The sequence below is a fragment of the Acartia tonsa genome, chromosome 11 (genome assembly GCF_053477335.1).
Source record: "Acartia tonsa isolate MP-2025a chromosome 11, ASM5347733v1, whole genome shotgun sequence".
NCBI lineage: Eukaryota > Metazoa > Arthropoda > Copepoda > Calanoida > Acartiidae > Acartia > Acartia tonsa.
In genome coordinates, this window is record NC_137270.1 from 16810577 (window position 1) to 16832396 (window position 21820).

The window sequence follows — 21820 nt, forward strand, 5'->3', positions numbered from 1 at the left end:
TCTTTCCAGCTATCTAAGTTAAGTATCTATCTATCTAGGAGTACACCCAAGAGAAGTAGGGGAGCATACTCCCAAAGTCCCGTCAGCTACTCCCAACTAAGCACCCCCCACAAGTATGAAGAAGTTGAAAATTCCGACCTAAGTTTCCACAACTACAGCTCTCCGGACAAATACGAGGGATGCTTTAATACCCAAATCAAATTCTTTATTAAATAAGGACAATTGCGTCCATTAAACAATCATTATAAAAAATGAATCGGATCTACTGCAGTTCACGGTAAAATATTACTGGTAACAAATATTGCCAAAAATCTATGAATCGTACAGATCATACCCGCACACTATTTAAAGCGTATAAGAAGGCATACAAATAATCTGGAATAGCCAAGATCCAATGGTGTACAGGGAAAGCTTCACTGAAGAAAAACGCGTAAAATATGCCCTTTTCGCGCATTTCTTTGCACTGCGAGATAATTGTGCATTATTAATTTATGGCTATTCCAGATTATTTGTAGGCCTTCTTATGTCACTTAAAACAGTGTGCGGGGATGATCTGTACGTTCAGCCGTTTGGCAGTTAGCAGCCTTTAAAATTCATAGATTTTTGACAATATTCGTTACCAGCAATATTTTACCGTGAACTGCAGTAGATCCAATGAATTATTAGATTTGAGATACGTGCGTTTTAATCATAGAATCTCGCCAGCTACTGGACTGATATGGTTCTCCTTTACAAAATAGCTTCTCATAGGTCTCATAGGTCATAGGGTTTCTTGGTGGAGGATACCTCCATCATTCAAAGAGAAATCGCCCCTTAAATTTTCTTCATTATTTTTTAAACTAAAATGTGGGTGGGGCGATTCCCCCCTACCTGAAGTGCTCTTAGAGACCACTAGTTAAAACTGATTTATTAAAGAATATTTTTGCTCTTTCATTTAGAGGAAAAATTAATCTTTCATTGATATATCACTTTCACCACGTTTTGGGGGTAAAATAAATGTTGTTGTTTTATACAAGTTTCGTGATGATAATTGAGTATTAAAATAATTGTTTGTGCCCGTGGTAGGTGGTGGAGGTCAATAATGGTGGTGGGTCCAATCCTGACCCCAGAATTTATGGGTACAACAACCAACATAATAGGAAATAAACAATTTTACATTTGCATAGATAGATAGATGGATAGATAGATGGATAGATAGATAGATAAATAGATAGATAGATAGATAGATAGATAGATGGATAGATGGATAGATGGATAGATGGATAGATGGATAGATGGATAGATGGATAGATGGATAGATGGATAGATGAATAGATGGATAGATGGATAGATGGATAGATGGATAGATGTATAGATGGATAGATGGATAGATGGATAGATGGATAGATGGATAGATGGATAGATGGATAGATAGATAGATGGATAGATGGATAGATGGATAGATGGATAGATGGATAGATGGATAGATGGATAGATGGATAGATGGATAGATAGATAGATAGATAGATAGATAGATATATATATAGATAGATGGATAGCTAGATGGATGGATAGATAGATAGTTGGATAAATAAGTGGATAGATAGATGGATAGATAGATGGATAGATGTAGATTAAAAGATGAATATATTGACAATTAGATAGACATGTCTCTATTAAAAAAAACAGAAATATAAATACCAGATAGACATAGAAGAAGACAAACTATATATATAAATAAAAAGGTTAAGTTAGTAGATAGATAGATATACCTAATTTGTATGTATGTATATGTACAAATGTAGTACAGCTAATTATAATGTTTTTGACTTGTACTTACACTTAACAAAGACAGGGACATATTAACAGCAAAACATTTTAAATACATTTTCTTTTTAGAGTATCATTTTATTTCTACAATATGAAAATTTCTCAGCTAGTAATAAATCGGTAAAAAATAGTTTGTGAAGATTCCTATGACCAATGACTGTTCAGTACTTTTAATCCTGTTATTCATGGGAAATATTTGATTTACACGGCTGCTGAATGAGATAGGAGTTTGTTTTTTTTTCATTTGCCCCCTTCGCCGTCAATCTGGTTTTCTGTTCTGGATATTTTAATTTTCAAATTTTCTATGCTTATTATTGAGAATAAATTTCCCTTTTTCGTGCCAGTTTAAGTCTTTTTCATATTAATAGCCTTTTCTACAATTGCTAGAAGCCAGGAACACAGTAACACAATACTTATAGTATGCTATCACTTTCGCATGTCATATTTTTTAGAGCGGTGCATATTCGCAAAGAAGACATAAAATAAAACATAATTACTAAAGTGGTTTATGTTGGGAGGGTTAGGAGAAGTTTTTGATGTAGTAACAATTTGCGGTTCTTTTTATTTAATGTGATATATTTTGCGGAGATGATGGCGCAATTCTTAAACACAGTGTGTAGTAATTGTTCCATAAGCAATTAAGAGTTTTAAGATGCTTATTCTGTTTTTTAGTTCCGCATATATTCTAAATATATGTATGCAGTGGCGTCCACAGGGTTTTTACCAGGGGAAAAGGGTGCATTATTTATTATTAAACATAACACATAAATGAAAATTCTTTGTTTAAACTAAATCATATTGTTTCACTCATAATAAAGCGCTGCTTTGATATAATTATTGTCTACTTTTGCCCTAATTACTTATATGTCTCTTTTGATCATGGACATTGTCATCCTTGTTTATTTAAACTTTTAGCTCATGTCTTATGTACTGTCTATCTATCTATGAAAGAGCATATCTTGAAATAAAATGTATGAAAATGTTCAAAGGTATTACAAATGCACCTTAAATTTATGCTCTATAAATTACAGGAAAGAAGGGAACATTTGACTGGAAATATCAACCATGTTTAAAGTTTAATATTATTTAATCTTACTAATTGGCTACAAATTTTTGGGTACTTTTATAGAATTTTGATTGGTTGGTTCCAAACTAGCAATGTCCAAACTTTTCAACCAACAATTTTAATCAACACAAGACGTAATTAGGTTGGAGATGAATAATTATATAACAATTTATGGTACATTGTCTTATCCCCCTATGATCCCTGTTAAAATATGAATTTCAAATGTGTGTTAAAGAGGGTAAAGGAATAATTAATTGAACAAAATAATGTCTGACTTTTTCTTTACTAACAGAGAAAACAGTAAACGTGTCTAACTATGATGTCAGAAAAAATTAACAAATTACCAATGAGAGGCCGCTATATATTTTAACATTGTGAATACTGGCTTCTCATTGGTTAATTGTTAATTTTTTCTGACGTCATAGTCAGACACTTTTACTGTTTTCCTAACATATTATGTTTTAAAAATGATGATTTTTAGGGATCTCTAAGGCATATTGACATACTGTCGGCTACAAATGTTTTATTTATTTGTATGTTCTTTTATCCCATGGATTGGTGTGTTTTTGATGTATTCGATGATATATATGTACAAATTTACTACCAAATTTTGTTGAAAAGCAGAAGAAAAATCTTATTTTAAAAGAAACAGGATGTCTAGTAGCTGAAGATATAACTTTACTGCTGGACCGATATGATTCTCTTTGTGGTGAAGCTTCTTATATGTCAAGGGAAGGTTTATAACTATTTTTGGGAAAAGTTAGTATCCTAATGTGTCCCTAGAGGCCTAGTGTAATAAAGAAAACAGTAAACTGAGTAGATAACCTATCCGTGTGAATGAAAATACCTCTATACTATATTGTATAATTTCCAGTCTAAGTTGGGGTTAAAAGTTTATATACAATAATTTCATGTTAACAGGGCCAATCTCAGTTTTTAAACAAACATAAAAAGTTTTTTTTTACTTTAGTGTTCAATCGTTTCAAATATAAGCCCACCTATAAATTTGTTGCATTTTAATTTAAAGGTTTAGATATTTCAAAAAAATACAGTTATTGGAAAAGAAATTAACGACGGATTGACGTATTGATAAAACTTAAACAGAAATACCAAAGAATTAAATTTTTAAAAAACCTAACCCATGCGCATAAATTAGGATATTAGACAAGGTATTTAGCTAACCATTTCTAGCTTTATTTATCCTTTTACAAGATAGGTAGATACTAGACAGATAGATAGATAGATAGATTGATAGATAAACAGAAAAAATAGCTAGAATTATAAACTTATGTTAGAATGTATAATTTGAAGATGATAAACACTAAAAATTATAAATTTCATTTTAAGTATAAGCATTAGACTGTATAAAAAATGCAATGATAATCCAATAAGAGATAAATTAAACTTATTCCTATTTTTCCTTATTTTATAGGTCTAAGAAAAGGTAAAAAATCCGCAATTGAAAAGCAAAAAAATCTGGAACCTAAAATTGTTAATTTTGAAAATCCAGATCAAACGGCCACCAGCCAACCAACAAGGACGGTCGGCGTCCGGCAACGGCTGGAAGCGGAGAGGGTAGCAGGCGGCCAAGCAGCCAGGATACAAGACGGCCAGCAACAGCTGGCAGCACCCAGGATGCCAGGAATAGGGTGAACGCTCAAGCAAGTGGACAAACTGATAACAGGAAGACGGAAAAACAGGTAGACTATATACACCAAATATTTGAATTCAGGAATAAGGTATAGTCAACAAGATAAATATACCTAAATAGGGGGCAGATAAAAAGGTCGGGCAATTCTACTAAGTGCTGCCCCCCCCCCCCCACAACGACAGCTGAATTTACGTAAAGGTTTCGTAATTTTATCTCTCGAATTAATAACGTTGTTGGTATAAGCTGGGTTGAATTGCTTTTTGTCTGATCATCTAAAAAGTGTTTTCAGCAAGGTTCTGTATCTTAAAACTTATGGACAAATAAAACATGTTTCTTCTACATTTTATTGTACGAATTACCGAAAAAAAATCATATAATTGTCTTTTTTTTTAAATCCATTGAATCCTTTTTAACAGTAACTAGCTTTAAGCATGCAACTGTGCTTGTTCATAAGAGTTCATATTGGAAATTTGTTTAGAACCAACTTGGAATGGGAACAAGACGAGCCAACCAAGAGATAAGCAGTCCTTTCCCACAGTTCAGATCTAGGCATAATAGGTAAGAAAAATAGGCGTTAACAGTTGAGGATATTTTTCTTAAATAAATATCCTGGGGCTAACATAGGTTAGGTTAGGTTATAGGCTGGGGGGCCGAGCGCCCGCGGCTAGGCAGGTCAGGAACACCATTTGCAGCTATATACCTTCCAGCTCTACGATTTTTTGTAGGCGTTGATCTTTTGTAGGCGTTGGTCTTTTTTAGTGTTGGTCTTTTGTAGAACCGACTAGTTTGTCTTTTGTAGAGTTGGTCTTTTGTAGCAACGCCAGAAAAATATTTATAATTTAGATACGAAAGCTGTCTATAATACGATGTTGTAAACAACTATTAACGATTTGATCTAAGTTCATTTACCCCATTAAAAAGTTAATTTAAAAGAATTTTGTTGAAGAATAGACTAATGCCAAAATTCTTTTCTAAATTGTTTGAAACTATAAGAAGACATAGTTAAGTAGCTTAAACTATCATCACAAAAATATAGGGACAGGGTGTTTTTAAAATGTTAGCATAAATAAAAAAAATAACAGCGCAGGGAAAAATTCACCCATAGAAATGCTATTTTACCTCCTATTTTCACAATTAGAATTAAGTTGGTGCTTTTTTTTAGATTCACTATTCAAAGAAGAATGGCCCTTCAAAAATAAAATGCACAAATTAATCATTTGTTTTTCAAAGTATTTAATATGAATGAATTAATTTCCATAGATTTTATTTACATATTTAATATTTTTAAAAAGTTCAATAATATCAGTACTTTAGAAACATTTAAGGCGTTGATAGGTATTTCAAAAATGGAATTATCTTTTTAAAATTATTCAAATACCTTTTTTTTGCTTTCTATTAAAAATAAGCATGCTTATAATGGCTTAATAAGTTTGAAATTTTAGCAAATGACATAATTTACGTTTTTGCAAAAAAACTCTAAAATTATATACTCTTCAGGGAAAGAGGGAGCAATGACAATTGAATTAATTTACAACCCTTTCTTTCCCCGGTATTAAGAAAAAATACCTTTCAGAAATTTGGTGATTAGTCAATAACAAATAAATTTTCCTAAGTCCTATCCCGTAATCCCTGTACCCTCTTACAAAGTTGCAAACATTACATATTATGTCATCAAAAAATTGAGAATCACAGCACACTTTCAGTGTGAAATGGTACTGTGACACCATAGAGTCACGTAATATCAGATATCTTGTTCAAGTTTAAACATTGTTTTGGCATCACATAGAGTTCGTTCACCTAGTAATCAAATTATTATCAGGGATAGGAACATTGGAAAAAATAATGGAGGTAAAATTAAATGTTTATATCTATTTGTGTGGAAATGTACAAAGAACAAGGACATATGCTATTTTTTATGATACATTAAGAAATATGGGCTGTATACCTTAAAAGATACTTTTTCGAGGGTCATACTGTACATCTAAATATTATGGTTTTTCTTATTAAATATTATATATCATTTTAAAAACCTTTAAGTGCGTTATTTTATTATGAGCGGAGCCAATCTCCAAGGGTGTACACTGTTCTTCTTTTCTTAATGCAATCCTTACATTTTTATTACAAAAGATCTAATTTACAAAAGACCTAACCCTACGAAAGACCTAAATTACAAAAGACCAATTCCTACAAATGGTCTAATGTTACAAAAGACCTAATTCTAAAAAAAGGGTCTAATGTTACAAAATAATGAGTTTTATTGTTAATAGAATTTAAGCAAAAAATCTCTGTGTATATTTTGATTGCTTTGCTATCAATTTTAAATATTAGAGGCAATAAACTTTAAACCAAATTTATATGTCTTTCCTTTAATAATATTGGATTTAATGAAAAATGTCTATGAGGTTGGAATATTTTCCATCTTGAACAGAATCTATCTTAGTTTAACATATTCTAGCGAAAGATAAATTTCCAATTTTAGTTGTCTTCATAGTTGCCAAAAAAAGTACAGTCGTTGAATTATTAACATAAGAATTTTCGGGTATAGTCCCTTTCTGGCAACGCCTCTTCAGGGGCGTTTCGTCTTATTTTCACAGTAGCTTTGGTATTTTTTGACGATAACATCCTTTTTAACATTCATTATCGAAATTTAATCTGACATGGCAACTGTGATGCCAAGCTGGAATAAAATATTGGCCAAGAAGGAAATATATAAAGAAAACACTGCTTTACTAGAGACCATACATAAATTTTACTCAATAGAGATAATTAGATTGCAACACAACCTAATTGATGATATATGCTGAATATTTGCTATATTGATACCATTAAATTACAAAATAACGGATTATGTGAAACTTTTTGTATATCGTCAAATGCTCTCTTTAAGTCTAAAGAACAATTGAATAATATATGGATTTCAAAAAGAGATATAGAAATAGGGTATCAATGAATTATCAACAATCTATGTATATACAATCTATTCTTTAAAGCCAGGTAGATAGGAGTGAAGACTAATGAACACTCTATGTATATAAACTTTATTTTCTAAAGCTAGGTAGGTAGGAGTGAAGACAAATGAACACTCTATGTATATAAACTCTATTGTCTAAAGCTAGGTAGGTAGAAGTAAAGATAAACAAACATTCTATGTATATAAACTCTATTGTCTAAAGCTAGGTAGGTAGGAGTGAAGACAAATGAAGACATTCATAGTCTCTATATGTTTATACTAAACCGATACAGGGAGGGATATGTCAACTGAATAAAATATATACAAGTGTAATTTACTAAAAATCACCTCCCTGTATTTTATTGGGTTTTCAGGCATTTCCACAACAAATCCACTTATTTAGCTTCGCTTCTCTGGTTATTGTCATACTTGTTTCATTAAACTAGGTCAGTTTGAATAAGATATTTACATCAATTTTACAAGAACATTTAATTTCATTCTGAAATTCGATAGCTTATTCAATTACTCAAGAATAGACTTAAATCATTCTTATTTAAAAGAGAAAAGATATCCTTGGTTGTGTGTCTGTCTCAAAAGATCTCGTTAACAGTGAAAATAACAGAGAAAAGACAGGGATCTCAAGGAATAAGACAATGGCCGATAAATATATCTACACCTCCAATGTTGAGACACAATATTACCCATTCTGTAGATTAAATTATTGTTTGAAATGTTTGGACACTCAACATAATGAACCAACTAATTCAAATTAAAAAAAAGTCCCCAAAGTAAGTCAACGAATATGTAAAAGATATTATAAAACTTTGGGCACAATAGTAATAAACTGCCAAGTGTCTTATCCCTCCCTGGAGAATAGATCCATTCCTTTAATAAAAATGGCATAGACTAAAATTTTTACAATACCTGCACATTGTATAATTTATTCTTTTGGTTTTGCTATTTATGATCAAAGCTGTCCTTGTAAATATAAAGAAAATAAATAGTTTCAACTATTTTGCCAGTAAGTAAAGTGATAAAAAGATTCTCGTGTAATAAAATATTTGGAAAAATCTTTTAGAATTACAAAATACATTAACTGAATATATAGTATTATAAATACAAGAAACTGTCTTTTTTATTCAAAGCCTTTTAAGCATGGGAATTAAGGGGTTAAGAAATGGATGATACAACCCAAATATAATAATTAAAATTACCTCTTATATAATCATACTAGCGGCTACGCCCCTAAAAGCCTCTACGGGCACTTAAGGAAGGAGGGGAAAAGTCGACCTCATCCCATTTTAAATTTGGGTTTCAAAAGAGTAAAAAAATATTATTTGGGGAGGAGGGGGGTGAAGACACCCTCCCCAAAAATAGTTTAAAACCTTCCCAGGACCTATTTGACGCTTCATTGAAAAGGAGAACAATATCGGTTCAGCGGTTAGCGAGATCCTTCGGGACAGACAAAAACGCTTTATCTATAATACAAAGTAGAATGATGTCTGTCCGTCCGTCTGTCTGAAGCTTAAGATCTCGGTAACCACTGAACCGATTGGATTCTACTCTTCAGGGTATATACCTATTGGTCCTGTGGTGGTTTTAAGCTATTTTTTGGGGGGGTGGGACATCTCCAACCCTCCCAAAAACAAAAAAATCCCTCCCCCCAAATTGGTTAAGTTAGCTTACATAAAACTACTGGCTGCACCATTTCTTTGTTTTAATTACCTCTTGGGGCAAAGACACTAGAGGCTAGGGGCGAATCCGCTAGTACTTTATATATTAGGATAGAACTAGGAGAATTATAAATAAAACTCTTCTTTGTTATTATTATTATTTGCTATGTATTATCGACAGTGTATGTAAATTTTACAAGTAATGCTTTCAAATATTCAAATGACATGTTAAAGTAATTGAAAAAGATCCCCTATAGATGTATTTACCATTTTTGTTTGAAATACCTTTGGGGATTGAACTCCCCCTCTATTTCAGCTTTTAAATCTATGAATTTATGATATAACAGAGAGCGATAAAACAAGACAGACAAAAATTTAAGTATTTCTTGGTTAATATAGCTATCTGCCAATAAGCTTTATTTAAAATAAAAATATATCAGGTTACAAATTTTAATTCCATTTCTTTAAAGAAGATTTTAAAAAGACTGCCATTCCTTTTACAATGTTTGAAAATACACAACACAGGTTAAACTAAAAAGAATTATATTTTTATGGCATTTTATAAAGTAGAGATTTATATGTTTGGCAGTTAAGATCTCGTTAACCATTGAACCGACCGAGTTTTTCATAAGTCCCGGATAGTTTTATGCTACTTTTGGCTCTAAATTTAAGTCTTGTTTTGATTTTAGTCCTTTATTCCCATCTCGTTCCGGTAATAAAAACTAGCGAGACTAAAACAAATAAAGTAAAATATTAAAGAAATTAGAAGAAAGAAGAAAACCTTAACTAAACTAATGTATTTTTTGTTAGGATTAATAATTAATTCATCTACAGGTCCTTTCCAGGCTTTGGACTTTTATTTTTACAACCAATTTGTAAATAAAAAAAAATATTTATTTTACTTTCTTTGAATTAATACTAAAATGACCGGTTTCCAGCATTTGAACATTAAATAATGCTTTTTTTTAAATAACATCATATTTTTATCATCTTTTGTATTTTAGGGTTAAGTAAATGTTATAACAGTTATGCATTTTTAAAAATTTTTTTGCAGTAGAAAAAATGTTTTTTGTTTTAAATTTAGAAATAGGGGGAGAGGGGGTTCGGAGTTGAAGCGTAAATCACTCATAAATGTGTTTGCTTTGTTCTTAAAGTTATTCTTTTATATTCTAATATATCTTTTAAGAATATAAGATTCTTTCCTTATCTGGACGTTTTGGTAATGTCAGAAATACATATATGTATGGTAAATAAGAGAGATAATATTAACTACTACGTGTTAGTGAGTTTTATTTTTGAATAGAGGATTTTGATTATTATTGATTAAAATTATTAGTTGAATAGTTTGAACCAATCAATCAAGCTTTAAAAAAAAAAAATACCTCAATAGTCAGTCAATGAGAAATTGTAAACTTTGGGTAACATAATAATTTACAGTCCAATGTCCCCTCACTCCCTGGGTTAGAGGGGGGTGTTTTTGCTTCAGAGGTGGATTCTTAAAAAAAATTTGCCCCATCAATCGCTTAGTGAGGCTTAAATTGTTTTCGTGAAAAATCCTCCAAAATTACATCAAAAATCTACAAAAATTTAAAAAATCATAGATTTTTTTATTTGATTTTGGAGGATTTTTCACGAAAACAATTTTGCTCCACTAAGGGATTATTGGTGCGAACTTTTTTAAGAATCCACCTCAGATTTGTGTGTAATAGAGGGATTATACGATATTTAATTAGGATTTCATAATTATATATTAGGGAGAGAAAAAAAATAATTATTATTACAAAATATAAATAGAATTATAAAAGATTAATATGAACGTAAAGCGGGCTATAAGTTTAGTTCTTATAATAAGAATATACTAAAAAATGAAAATAAGTTTCATACATATATCCTAGGAATATAAATAGTATTGCTAGCTAGTGTAGGCCAAGTTCTTAATGCCGTTTAAGGAACCAAATCATTCCTTGTATTAAAATATTGTTTTTTCATATTTTAGAATGTATTTGGTTTATAACATTACTGAGAAAAATTACTGAAAGTTGGTAAAATACAAATATATATCTTCTGTTCAAAAAAATAAGGCGTTATCCTCTTTTTTTTCAATTTTTTTCAATTTTGTAACTATGCCACTATAAAAATGCGCTAGTTTCATAAAAATTAATCTCCTTCTAAAAGCCTAAAATGGACTAATAAAAATACCAATTAAGTGCGAAAATAATGTTTATTAAAAAGAGATGAAAGCAGTGTTTTTGTAATGTCAAAAAAAACTAATGAAAATTAGCCAAATTCACATAAAATTTTCCTTGAAATAAATTTCTTATATTAATAAACGATTTACAAAAAGGTTAAAAACACTTGACAAACTTCATAACTATGACTGTATGGTAACTAGAGCTGATACTCAAATACACTTTGATGAATTTAATTCAAGGTAGCCAGTAGAAAGGGAGAGATAAAATTTTGTACATGTATTTCTAGGTCCCTAAATTAACTTTTTAGGTCAGCAGAAGAATTAAATTCGAAAAAGTGTATTTTGAGTAACAGGTCTAATGGTAACCCATAAACGTCCAAGGGGAGTGGGGGGGGGGGTTAAGCCTCATCTTACCTTCCTCAAATTTTAAATAACCAAATTTTACCTCCCTCAAAATTCTCTATTTATAGTTGTTTATGAAGCTATAAATCTTGTATCTTACCATAAAAATGGGCTGTTTTTTACCCTTTGATGCAGATACATATTTGGGTAAGCCATCACTTGCACAGGAAAGCTTAAGAGAATTAATTAAGCTAATGGTAATATCTAATAATATTTCTTTGGGCGGTTGGTAACAACCAGACTTTTGTAGTAGGTCACAAGGCAATAAACCATATCAGAAAACCAACCCTATGAATGACCTTTGTCTGAGCATAATAATGATATGCGTCTGTTTTGTGCCAAGGCATTCTTCCAATTGTTACTATTAAATTCGTGCATCTGGCATAGTAACAGTGGGTACAACTTATTGAATTATGGAGCGATTTGGGCCGATATTTAAACCCATCCAACCCAACGACGAGCGGATTTGCTGTTTTAATAATCTGTGGTATAAACAATCTAATAATGAACTAACGGAAGTGAATGAATACTATATATATCATGTCTAGACCTTTTTAGCAAAATTAACTCCACAGCATCAAAAATTTAAACAAGGATTATTGGATTAGCAGCTTTATAAGTACAGCTGAATAAATAAAAGCTGGACTTGGGCTTAATCTTTGATAACATAATGTAAAGTCAAAGTTAGTATTGAAATATATTTTTATTTAGGAAGAAAAAATAATAGTTGAGCTTGATTGATATTTTTATATTTAAGATGGAGGGTTTGGGATATTTGGCTTAAACCTAAAATAGACCGATACTTTTATTTAGTTCTAAAAGAGCATACTAAACTTACATACATTTAGCTACTTTAGTGTAAAGGATAATTACAATTATTGAAGTTTAATAATGTTTACAGACTTACAGACTGATATAGTTACAGAGCACCTAAAAATACACCAAAACTAAAACACACAAAAATCTTCCAAGAATGGTTTTTGTTTTCATCTCAATTACCAAACTTTCATTCTATTTTTATATTTTCATTCAATTATCTAAATTGCAATATTTAGAAGGTAACCTTTTCATTTTTGACTGACCTTTCTTAAATAATTGTTTCTACGAATATTTAGTGAATCTACTCTATAACTATAATATTATCCATATTTATAAAGAAACTTATTGTAATAATGTTTTGACAATTCTTTGAGTTACAGGCGAACTTAAAATCTTACATAATTTTTCTGAGATACTTTGTTATTATTGGGTACAATCGTCCTTGTTTTGAATAATTGTTATTGAGACCTACCTTAATATTTCGAATATTAAATTGCAGGGCCGAAATGGACATTAGATTAGAGGGTGCAGAAGTGGGTGCGAACATTTTGGCTGTGCTTCGCGCACTCTTCTGACAAAACCATGTGCAAGCCAATGATTTAGAGTACAATGATTATTTTACAGATTAAATGCTGTTGTTATATCAACATGAGACTATGTTTATCGAATTTTTTTTATTAGAATAACGTTATAAGTTAATTACATAATCCTGAAGTAGGTTGTATTTAATGTTGGTCATGATGTCGACGTATCAAACCAATTTACTTTTACAATTACAAGTCACTAATATGTGGGACAGTAGCACAATTGAGAGGATGGCTCGTGTTATAGTTGTCAAATCTTAAGATAAAGGAATTTGCCAACTTTTTTCTTTTCCCTAGCTATCATGGGATTTACCTAATTGAGACATAACAAGGATCATACAATCCATAACTTTTCAATTAAGGACTTATTAGAGCGGATTTGAGTCCACAAGAAATTATAAGGAATTGGGCATTACGACCATTGTTTGATTCACTGCTACAAGAAAAATAGGTTGAAAAACATCCTAACTTTCAAACATTACTAGTCTCCAGAGTTTTATAAATACATTATCTCAATAATTAGCTTTATTGACTTTCATTGACAAACTAGCAGTAAATGAACTCTCCTATCCAAATTTCAATTTACAAACGGGGTAATTTTGTTTAGCAAATAATATTCCATTGTGTTATCCCGTTAGATTCCCGATAATAGTAAAAAAATCAGGGGAAAGTAGACAATCTATGTATTTTTCCTATATTATCTGCTAAAGTTTATAAAGAGTAGCTTTGCTCCTACTGAGATATAAGTTGATTTAGTTTTCACCTGCCCTATACTAATGGATATGGAGTGCGTGGATATTGTGACAGTGGAATTTTTGTCGTCAATTTAGGTTGCTTATATAGTCCTCAGATATTGGTCAATATGGGAATGGGTATCGTTATATTAGCTAGCTGGGAGAAACATTTTATTACAGTATGCGATAATCTGTTACAATATCCGCGTATTCTATATCCATTACTATACTAAGTATACCTCATGGATATTTAATCACATCCAGAAATCCAGATTTATATTCTCAATGAAAAAAAAACAGTAAAAAGATAAATCTATATAAACTAGCTCAGCCTTTGGTAACTTTAATCTTTTGTAGTAAAAGGTTTAATAAAATAATTAAATTTTATTTAACAACCAACGAAAGAATTTATATTCATAAAATTTGGAAGAATTAAAATTTATCTATCATTTTCCCATGTCTGTTATATCCTGACTTTTGTATAAAGTTATATTTTCTAAGAGGGGAAAGATATGAAGATAGAATTACAATAGGAATCTTTGACAACTTTTTTTTATAAACTTTTTAATGTCTTTTAAATTTAATTACAGAGATGTGAAGTAACTCTAGAATTCAACTTTTTATCTATATTACTTTTAACAACCTTTAAAGAAAGTTAGTCATTAAGTAGCGAAGCAACAACAAGCTAGCAAAGTATTATGAAACATTGATGACAACTTCCATAAAAGCGAAGCTTTAAAATCAGACAGTAGGACAAACGGACATTGGCACTACTAGCAGACGTTTCAACTATACGGTTTTTCATAAGAGCACAAAAAGGTTAAGTTTAGATTTATTCAATTTATAATCACTTTTCAAGGAGAGGTGGGGGGGGGGGGGGTTTAGAATGTATATTATGCTAATGTCGTATGGGTGAGTTGCACCTGGACTGAACAGTCAACTTGTCAACTCAAGGCCAGACTCTTGGTCCTTCACCTCATACCCGTGGTACAGTACATTACAGACAACCAACTCTCTGTGATGCACGACCTTTGTCTGAGAAATCCTAACTGTGCATGGTAACGAGTTGCGCCTGTTTTTGGCCAAGGCATTCCCCCCACTCTAACTATTTACGTCGCGCATCTGAAATAGTAGCAGTGGGAACCATTTTAACGTCTTTAGTTATGACGCGGTGTCGGACCGAGATTCGAACCTAACACCTTCCCGACGACGAGCGGATGCGCTACGTGTTGAGCTACGGTCGCGGGTTTAGAATGTATATTAAACTGGATCCCCAAAGTTTTAGAAACGTATATTCAAGTTCGTTGGCTTGAAATTTTGATTGGTTGATACACACTAATATTATCCTAACTTTTCAAAAATAATTTTTAATCCACAGAAGGGATAATTGTATACCTTAATTCTGGTTTACTTCAATTTATTGTTCATGGTCTTGTCTATTGAGATCCCTTATATTTGTAGCACAGCTACTGTATAGTTAAAACCTATAAAATTAACCGCATGTTTTCTGTTTAGAAGTAACGAGGGTAATCATAACCAGGCTGCTTTAAGAGATAAATCATATAGGTAATACTTTAGTTATAATAGCGAAGTTAATCCACAATTTAAGATTTACGGCTGACTTTTTTATGAAGATTTTTTTTACCAATGAGCATTTAGTATACAACGGTCGTTCCGTCGGTGATGCGCATAAAATTGATTTACTGCAAAGGAAGTTTGATTTATTTGAGCTACTATTATAGATAGATAGCTGAACTTTGTTGTGAAGATTCTGCCGACAAAGTGTTATTCTCTAACTCACTTATTTGCCGTTTGTCTGCCAAAAAAATCTTTGATATAAATGAGCTTCGCTACTTATGTATATTTATTCTTGATGCGAAGCTATACTACAAATCTTTGTGTTGGACGATGATACAGTAAACTGGATATCAAATATTTTTATGTGTGCCTTTTGACACATTACCAAATTCTAGAAAATTCGTTTAAAGTGATGATCAAATACTAGCGCGCTTAATCCTGCCAAAAATGAGGGAGGGGCCGTAAATGGATTAGGAGTGAGCGGTCAAACTGCCTTAGTTTTGTTTTTGTAGTGACCAAAATAGGTTTAGGTGAAATAAGTTACATTTGTAAACTTTAAGTTGTAGAAAGATTTTCAATAAGAATAAAATACACTGTTATCTAAAAAGTATCTTACATAAATTGTGAAAAAAAGGTCATATTGTTTATATACAGTGATTTTAAATAAATAATAGAAAAGTTCAGTCTAATGTCAAAAAGACAACTTTATAGCTATAGATTCTAACAGGTATTTTACTCATAAAATTATATCTGCACTTATTTCAATTTTCATCAACAAAAAAACTTAGATGGGTTTTGATTTATCAAAGCCACTACAACCCCGCCCCTCTCTTGTTTTCTCTCTTTTTAAATTTAGTTTTTATTATTGCATAACACTAAATAGGCTTGTATGGCTTTTCTTTCTTACTTAACCTAACCTAAAACAAGCATCACAAATACTTTGTTTGTGGTCCATTTTCAGTTGTAGGAAAGTTTCCATAAGATATGTCCTTGCTTTCAACAGTATTATTATTATTATTATCATATCTGCATTTGTATTTGCATTGGGCCCAGGGTTTCGGATCCGGATCCGCAAAGATCCGCATATTTTCGGGTCCAAGGATCCGGATCCGGATCCTTGGACTCAAAAAAATGCGGGAAAAAATGGAAAAATCTACCTAAATTTATATAAAATCTCAGACATTCTCTTGATGAGAGCCAATCTTTAAGGTTTAGGGTCAGACTTGAAAATTAAAGTATTTTTGACTTCGAATTAAAGAAAAAATATTTTGAAAAGTTTGGTGATTTTGTTTTTATTGTCAAGGATCCGGATCCGCAAAAAATCAATGCGGATCCGAAACCCTGATTGGGCCTCACATATAGTTTAATTATTATTCCTGTATGTTAGAAATAAAGTAATATGTATATTTTCGCAAATTTTTTATCCATAAGTAGCAATAACATATTCACAATAGTTTTTAGTATTGTAAAGTTAGAATGTTTTTCAACATATTACACTATTTTAAGACATAAGATACATTTCGGTTTTAGCTATCATTAATATCATTTCAGTGAGTCTAAAAAAATAGTTATGAGATACCACCAAATATGATCAAAGATATTTTACATGAATTTATAAGTTAATATTATCAGAAATTATGTTGAAACTAATCAAAAGGATGTTGTAACGAAGACTTGAGAAATTTTTAAAAAGTTTTTATAGTCAAATAGGTTAAGGAACTGTTAAGGATATTATTAATTAGAATTAAAGATGTTTATAATATACTTATCACTTATTTCTGATGCTATAAAGTTTACATTAAACTATATTGTATTTCTGTTTAACAAATAAACAGCTTTGACAATATATGGTATCTATATATTCTCTAGATAGATTAGAATGAAGTTTTGATATTAGAGATGCATCATTATAATCAGGGGGGGGGGGGGGTATAACTATACACAGTCTCACTATTACATTGGTAAGTTATCCATTTTCAAGTAATATGAAAAACTTTGCTTTTCTTTATATTTTCGTATTAATCAATTAATTCAATGTAATTGAAGAGGTCTAATTTTATTAATTATTTTTCTGTTTTTAAAATCCTTAGAAACCAATTTCTAGGGCATTTAAATTGGTGCCCATAAAAAACAAATAATAATTTATATAATAAGATATATAAGGCTATCCATTAGTCTTTTTGGGTATAGTCCCTTTCGTGGCAACACCCCTTAAGGGGCGTTTCTTCGTATTTTCACAGTAGCTTTTCTCCTATTTCTAGCCCTTGCGGGGGGCTCTAACCCTGCGAAGCAATCACCTTACCCAATATAACCTAACCTAACCTATAATAACCTATCAAAAGCCATCTATAATACAAAGTAGAACGATGTCTGTCTGTCCGTCTGACCGTCTGTCTGTCTGTCCCTTAAGATCTCGGTAACCACTGAACCGATCGGATTCTACTCTTCAGGGTATCTACCTATTGGTCCTGTGGTGGTTTTAAGCTATTTTCTTGGGGGGTGGGACACCCCCGTCCCCCAACCCTCCCAAAAATGAAAATTTACCCCCCCCCCCAAAAAAAAATTTCTTGAGAACACATTAGTCTATGAGCAGCACCAGTAGTAATTTTCTTGAGAACACCTTAGACTATTTTTTTTACGAATTTTGCGAATTCGTTATTTAATCTAGAAAATGTTTTCCTGCTGGGTAGGTGCGAAAATTTGCGATCCGTTCTGCTGGGTAAGTAATAGAAGATGTAATTATACCTCTTGGGGCAAAGCCCCTAGAGGCTAAGGGCGAAGCCGCTAGTTTTGAAAATACGACTAATCGCCCCTTAAGGGACAATACTTTTGTTGCGAAATTTTGTAGGTGTTTTGACCTATCAGTATTTATAGATATGTCTGTAACTATTTTACTGGATACTTAATCTTGGACACCTACATTTAAGACTTCATTATATAGAAATGCTTCTCTTATAACATTTTACCTAGATGTTCTAGGAATTAATATTTTAAAAATCAAGGGCATAGGATAGTTATATGATACAAATTTGAATGACAAGTTTGAAATTAAAAGGACGATTATAACATGACTGAATTAACATCAAGAGCTATCCTTTACGGACGGATCTACCCTAGATGTAGAAAAATTATTGCTCGTTTAATGTTTTTACTACTTTATGTGGACACAACTTAAAGGCATTGAGAATGCTCGTAGTTATCATTTTGATGACATTTTTAGGTCACATTTAGTACCAAAATATATGCATAACTTGAGTGTCCACGCAAATTTTCTATAAAATATAAAGATAAGCGCAAATTGTTTATGAATACAAAAACAGAGAATGCTATTTTATATTATACACTAATGTTTTATTTCTGCACTTCATATTCGTTTTCCTTTGTTCTCTATGTAATAGGACTGAAATGTTTTACGAAGGTTTTTTTGCTAAAATGAATAAAACACTGTTTTGTCTGACATAAAAATATGCATATTTTATTATACACTTTATATACTATAATAGGACCTTTAGGACATGTAATATCAGGGAGGAAAGGGACTTCGGACTGAAAATTTTACTGACACCAAAAGTTTATCAAATTCGCTGGCATAACATCTTTAGATTCTTCTATTAGATGTTACTTTGTTGGTTCAAACTAGTAGTGTACACACTTTTCAACCAATGCTATGATTTTAGTCTAGAGAAGGGGTAATTTTGTTTATTATGATTGGGAATATTCATTTTTCGTCCATTTTCTTATCCCTTAAGGTCACTGAGAATTTATGTTAGACAGATATAATTATACTTATAGATTATAGGTATAATGAAGATTAGTAAAATTCATCTACAATTTATGTAAAAGTAATCTTATAATAGTTACCATCTATATATGGCAGAATTTGAATATTATTTGTTTGTATAGTAAACTTTTCTGGCGAATTCACTTACATATACCTCTTGACCATCGAAACACCTCCCTGCTATTTTACACCGCACCCACCCAAGCATTGTAGAAACTAAAATTTTATAATTAAAAACATTTATCTTAAATTTGAGTGTTAATTTTGACATTAATGTTCTTTTTTTTGCATACTAAAGAACATTAATTCTAGATATTTGTGCCGAGAAAGGACAACGAGTGATAAATATTTTTCTTCCGGAGTAATGTAAGGAAAAAATTCCTACAATCCCTGAACAATTCAAAAAAATTAAGCAAGATTATATGTTTTCTTTTCAAATGGCAAACAATTTGTTACAGATTACAGACTTCCTTAGCTTATTACAAAACAAAATCACTATTGAAATAATTTTAAATCAGAATGAATTTCATCAATTATCTTATTATATAAAGTAGTAAGCTTTTTTGTCTGTAGCGAAGGATCTCGCTAACTGCTGAACCGATATGGTTCTCCTTCACAGTAAAGCTTCTTGTATTCAATAATTCAGTAATATATGTTGATGTTAATCTAAGTCAATGCCCTGTTCTAAATAAATGAAACAAAAACTGAGCAAAAATAATTCAAACTTTCAGAACTTGTTTATAAACATTTAATCAATTTATTGTGTTTCAATTCAAACATGGCGTAGAATTATAAAAAAAAACAAGGATGATTTAAAAATAAAGCTGCGATGCATATCAAACATTTTCAGAGCGATTGGTAGCATAAAAGCTTATATGTAATTAAAATTTTCTCATTTATTTGTAGTGTTATTAAAATGCGCAAACAAAAAAAGAAAAGAGTTAAAAGTAGTAGAAATTTCATCCATCTATCTTAAATAGCGGCCGAGTATGTCTCATTTCCCTTTAGCACTGCAGTCCGACAGACAGAGCAAATCATGGAGCAGATTAGTCCCTAACAACAAAACTATAAATCTAACCTAGGATTTTAAGCATGAAGAAATAAAATATTATTACTGAAAGGTTTCGTGATTTTTATTAACAAATTATTTTTCTTTTAGAAACTCTCTGGACATTTGTACCGAAGAAAATATTTATGATGAACCTCACAGGTAACAACTCTTTATGGCCAACAGACAACCAACCCTTTGATTGAATTACTGTTATCTATAAGTCTTTGATATATCTAAGTATTATTCTCTAAATAAATATAAAATGAAAAATAGACCAACTTATAGACATAAACATTGAAACAACTTGTAAAAGTAAAAAAAACATTTTGATCTAATTAAGACTTATTAAGTAAATGTTAATGTTTTTTAATTTTGTTTAGACTTGGTATGTCAGATAGATCTGGGGGAAAAAATCTCAACATAGAACAAAAGGTATAGATAGACAGATAGATTATTAAAAAGATAAAAAGATAGACAGGTAGATAAGTAGATAGGTATATGGATAGATTAATAGATGGATAGATATACTTTGTATGTCAGATAGATCTGGTGAAAAAAATCTCAACTTAGAACAAAAGGTATAGAAAGATTATGAGAAATATCAATAGATGGATATAAAGACTTGGTATGTCTAATGGATTAGTTGGAAAAAATCTCAATTTAGAACAACAGATGTTGATAAAAGGGATAGATAGTTTGGCATATAAATAGATAGGTAGATAGACTGATGAATAACTGGATAGATAGACTTAGTAACAATCTCATCTAAAACAATAGATATAGATTAACAGAACTTTGGTGTTTTTATTTATTACCTTTTAATACTATTGGGTCGGTTACAAGGAAGTTTTTAGTAGAAAAATAAAAAGTATGATAGGGAATACTTTTAATTTTGTAAAGAATGAGGATTAAACAATTTAGAAATAAACTTTAAAAACCGTAAAAGAGTTAAAACTCGTGTATTTTGATTTTTAAGCATATGTGTCTGTGTTTATTGTTGGTAAATGGCAAAGGGGAACAATGACTCTATAAATCAACTTAATTTACAAATTTCCTATCTTCCCTTCTTTTCTTTCTTTACTTACACATAAATTCTATACAAGAATTTAAAAATATAAGCAGGGGCGTCCAAGCTTTTTTTTGGGGGGAGGGGAATTTTTTTAAAGGGGGAGGGGGTAAAATGGCGCGCGAAGCCCGTGCAAATTTTTTTATCATGCATCAGTTAAGAATAAATAAGATGCTATAATAAGATAGAGCTTTCATCTATTCTATAAAATGATAGACAATTTAAATTCTGTCTTTTCCTTAATCATCAAAAAGAACGTTTAAATACATTACCAGGTAAATAAAATTGTCCTTATTTTTATAAATTGTCTAAAAAGAAAATATCTCAATTTCAAAATTGGAACTAATTTTCTAAAAATAAAATTACATGTAGAACAATTAAATCATATAAAAGTCTTTTACTTTATATATATTTTAGTTTTAAATAGAAAAAAAAATTCTTTAGAGGGGGTCGGGTATTTTATTT

General features: G+C 30.9%; 3 protein-coding genes across 3 annotated transcripts in view; 2 read left to right on the plus strand and 1 right to left on the minus strand.

Moving 5' to 3' along the window:
* LOC145331148 (uncharacterized) overlaps positions 1-216 on the plus strand; it is a 118984-nt gene extending 118768 nt beyond the window's left edge. The window contains exon 17 of the mRNA XM_080175774.1: positions 39-216. Coding sequence (XP_080031900.1) covers positions 39-216 — 178 coding nt within the window. The remainder of the gene's footprint in view (positions 1-38) is intronic.
* LOC145331659 (putative cytochrome P450 49a1) overlaps positions 1-21820 on the minus strand; it is a 210980-nt gene that overhangs the window by 138557 nt on the left and 50603 nt on the right. The gene's annotated exons all lie outside the window — the stretch shown is intronic.
* The window catches only part of LOC145331149 (uncharacterized), a 33343-nt gene continuing 12367 nt past the window's right edge, over positions 845-21820 (plus strand). The window contains exons 1-7 of the mRNA XM_080175775.1: positions 845-850; positions 1066-1137; positions 4384-4575; positions 5005-5084; positions 15395-15445; positions 20398-20448; positions 20670-20721. Coding sequence (XP_080031901.1) covers positions 845-850; positions 1066-1137; positions 4384-4575; positions 5005-5084; positions 15395-15445; positions 20398-20448; positions 20670-20721 — 504 coding nt within the window. The remainder of the gene's footprint in view (positions 851-1065; positions 1138-4383; positions 4576-5004; positions 5085-15394; positions 15446-20397; positions 20449-20669; positions 20722-21820) is intronic.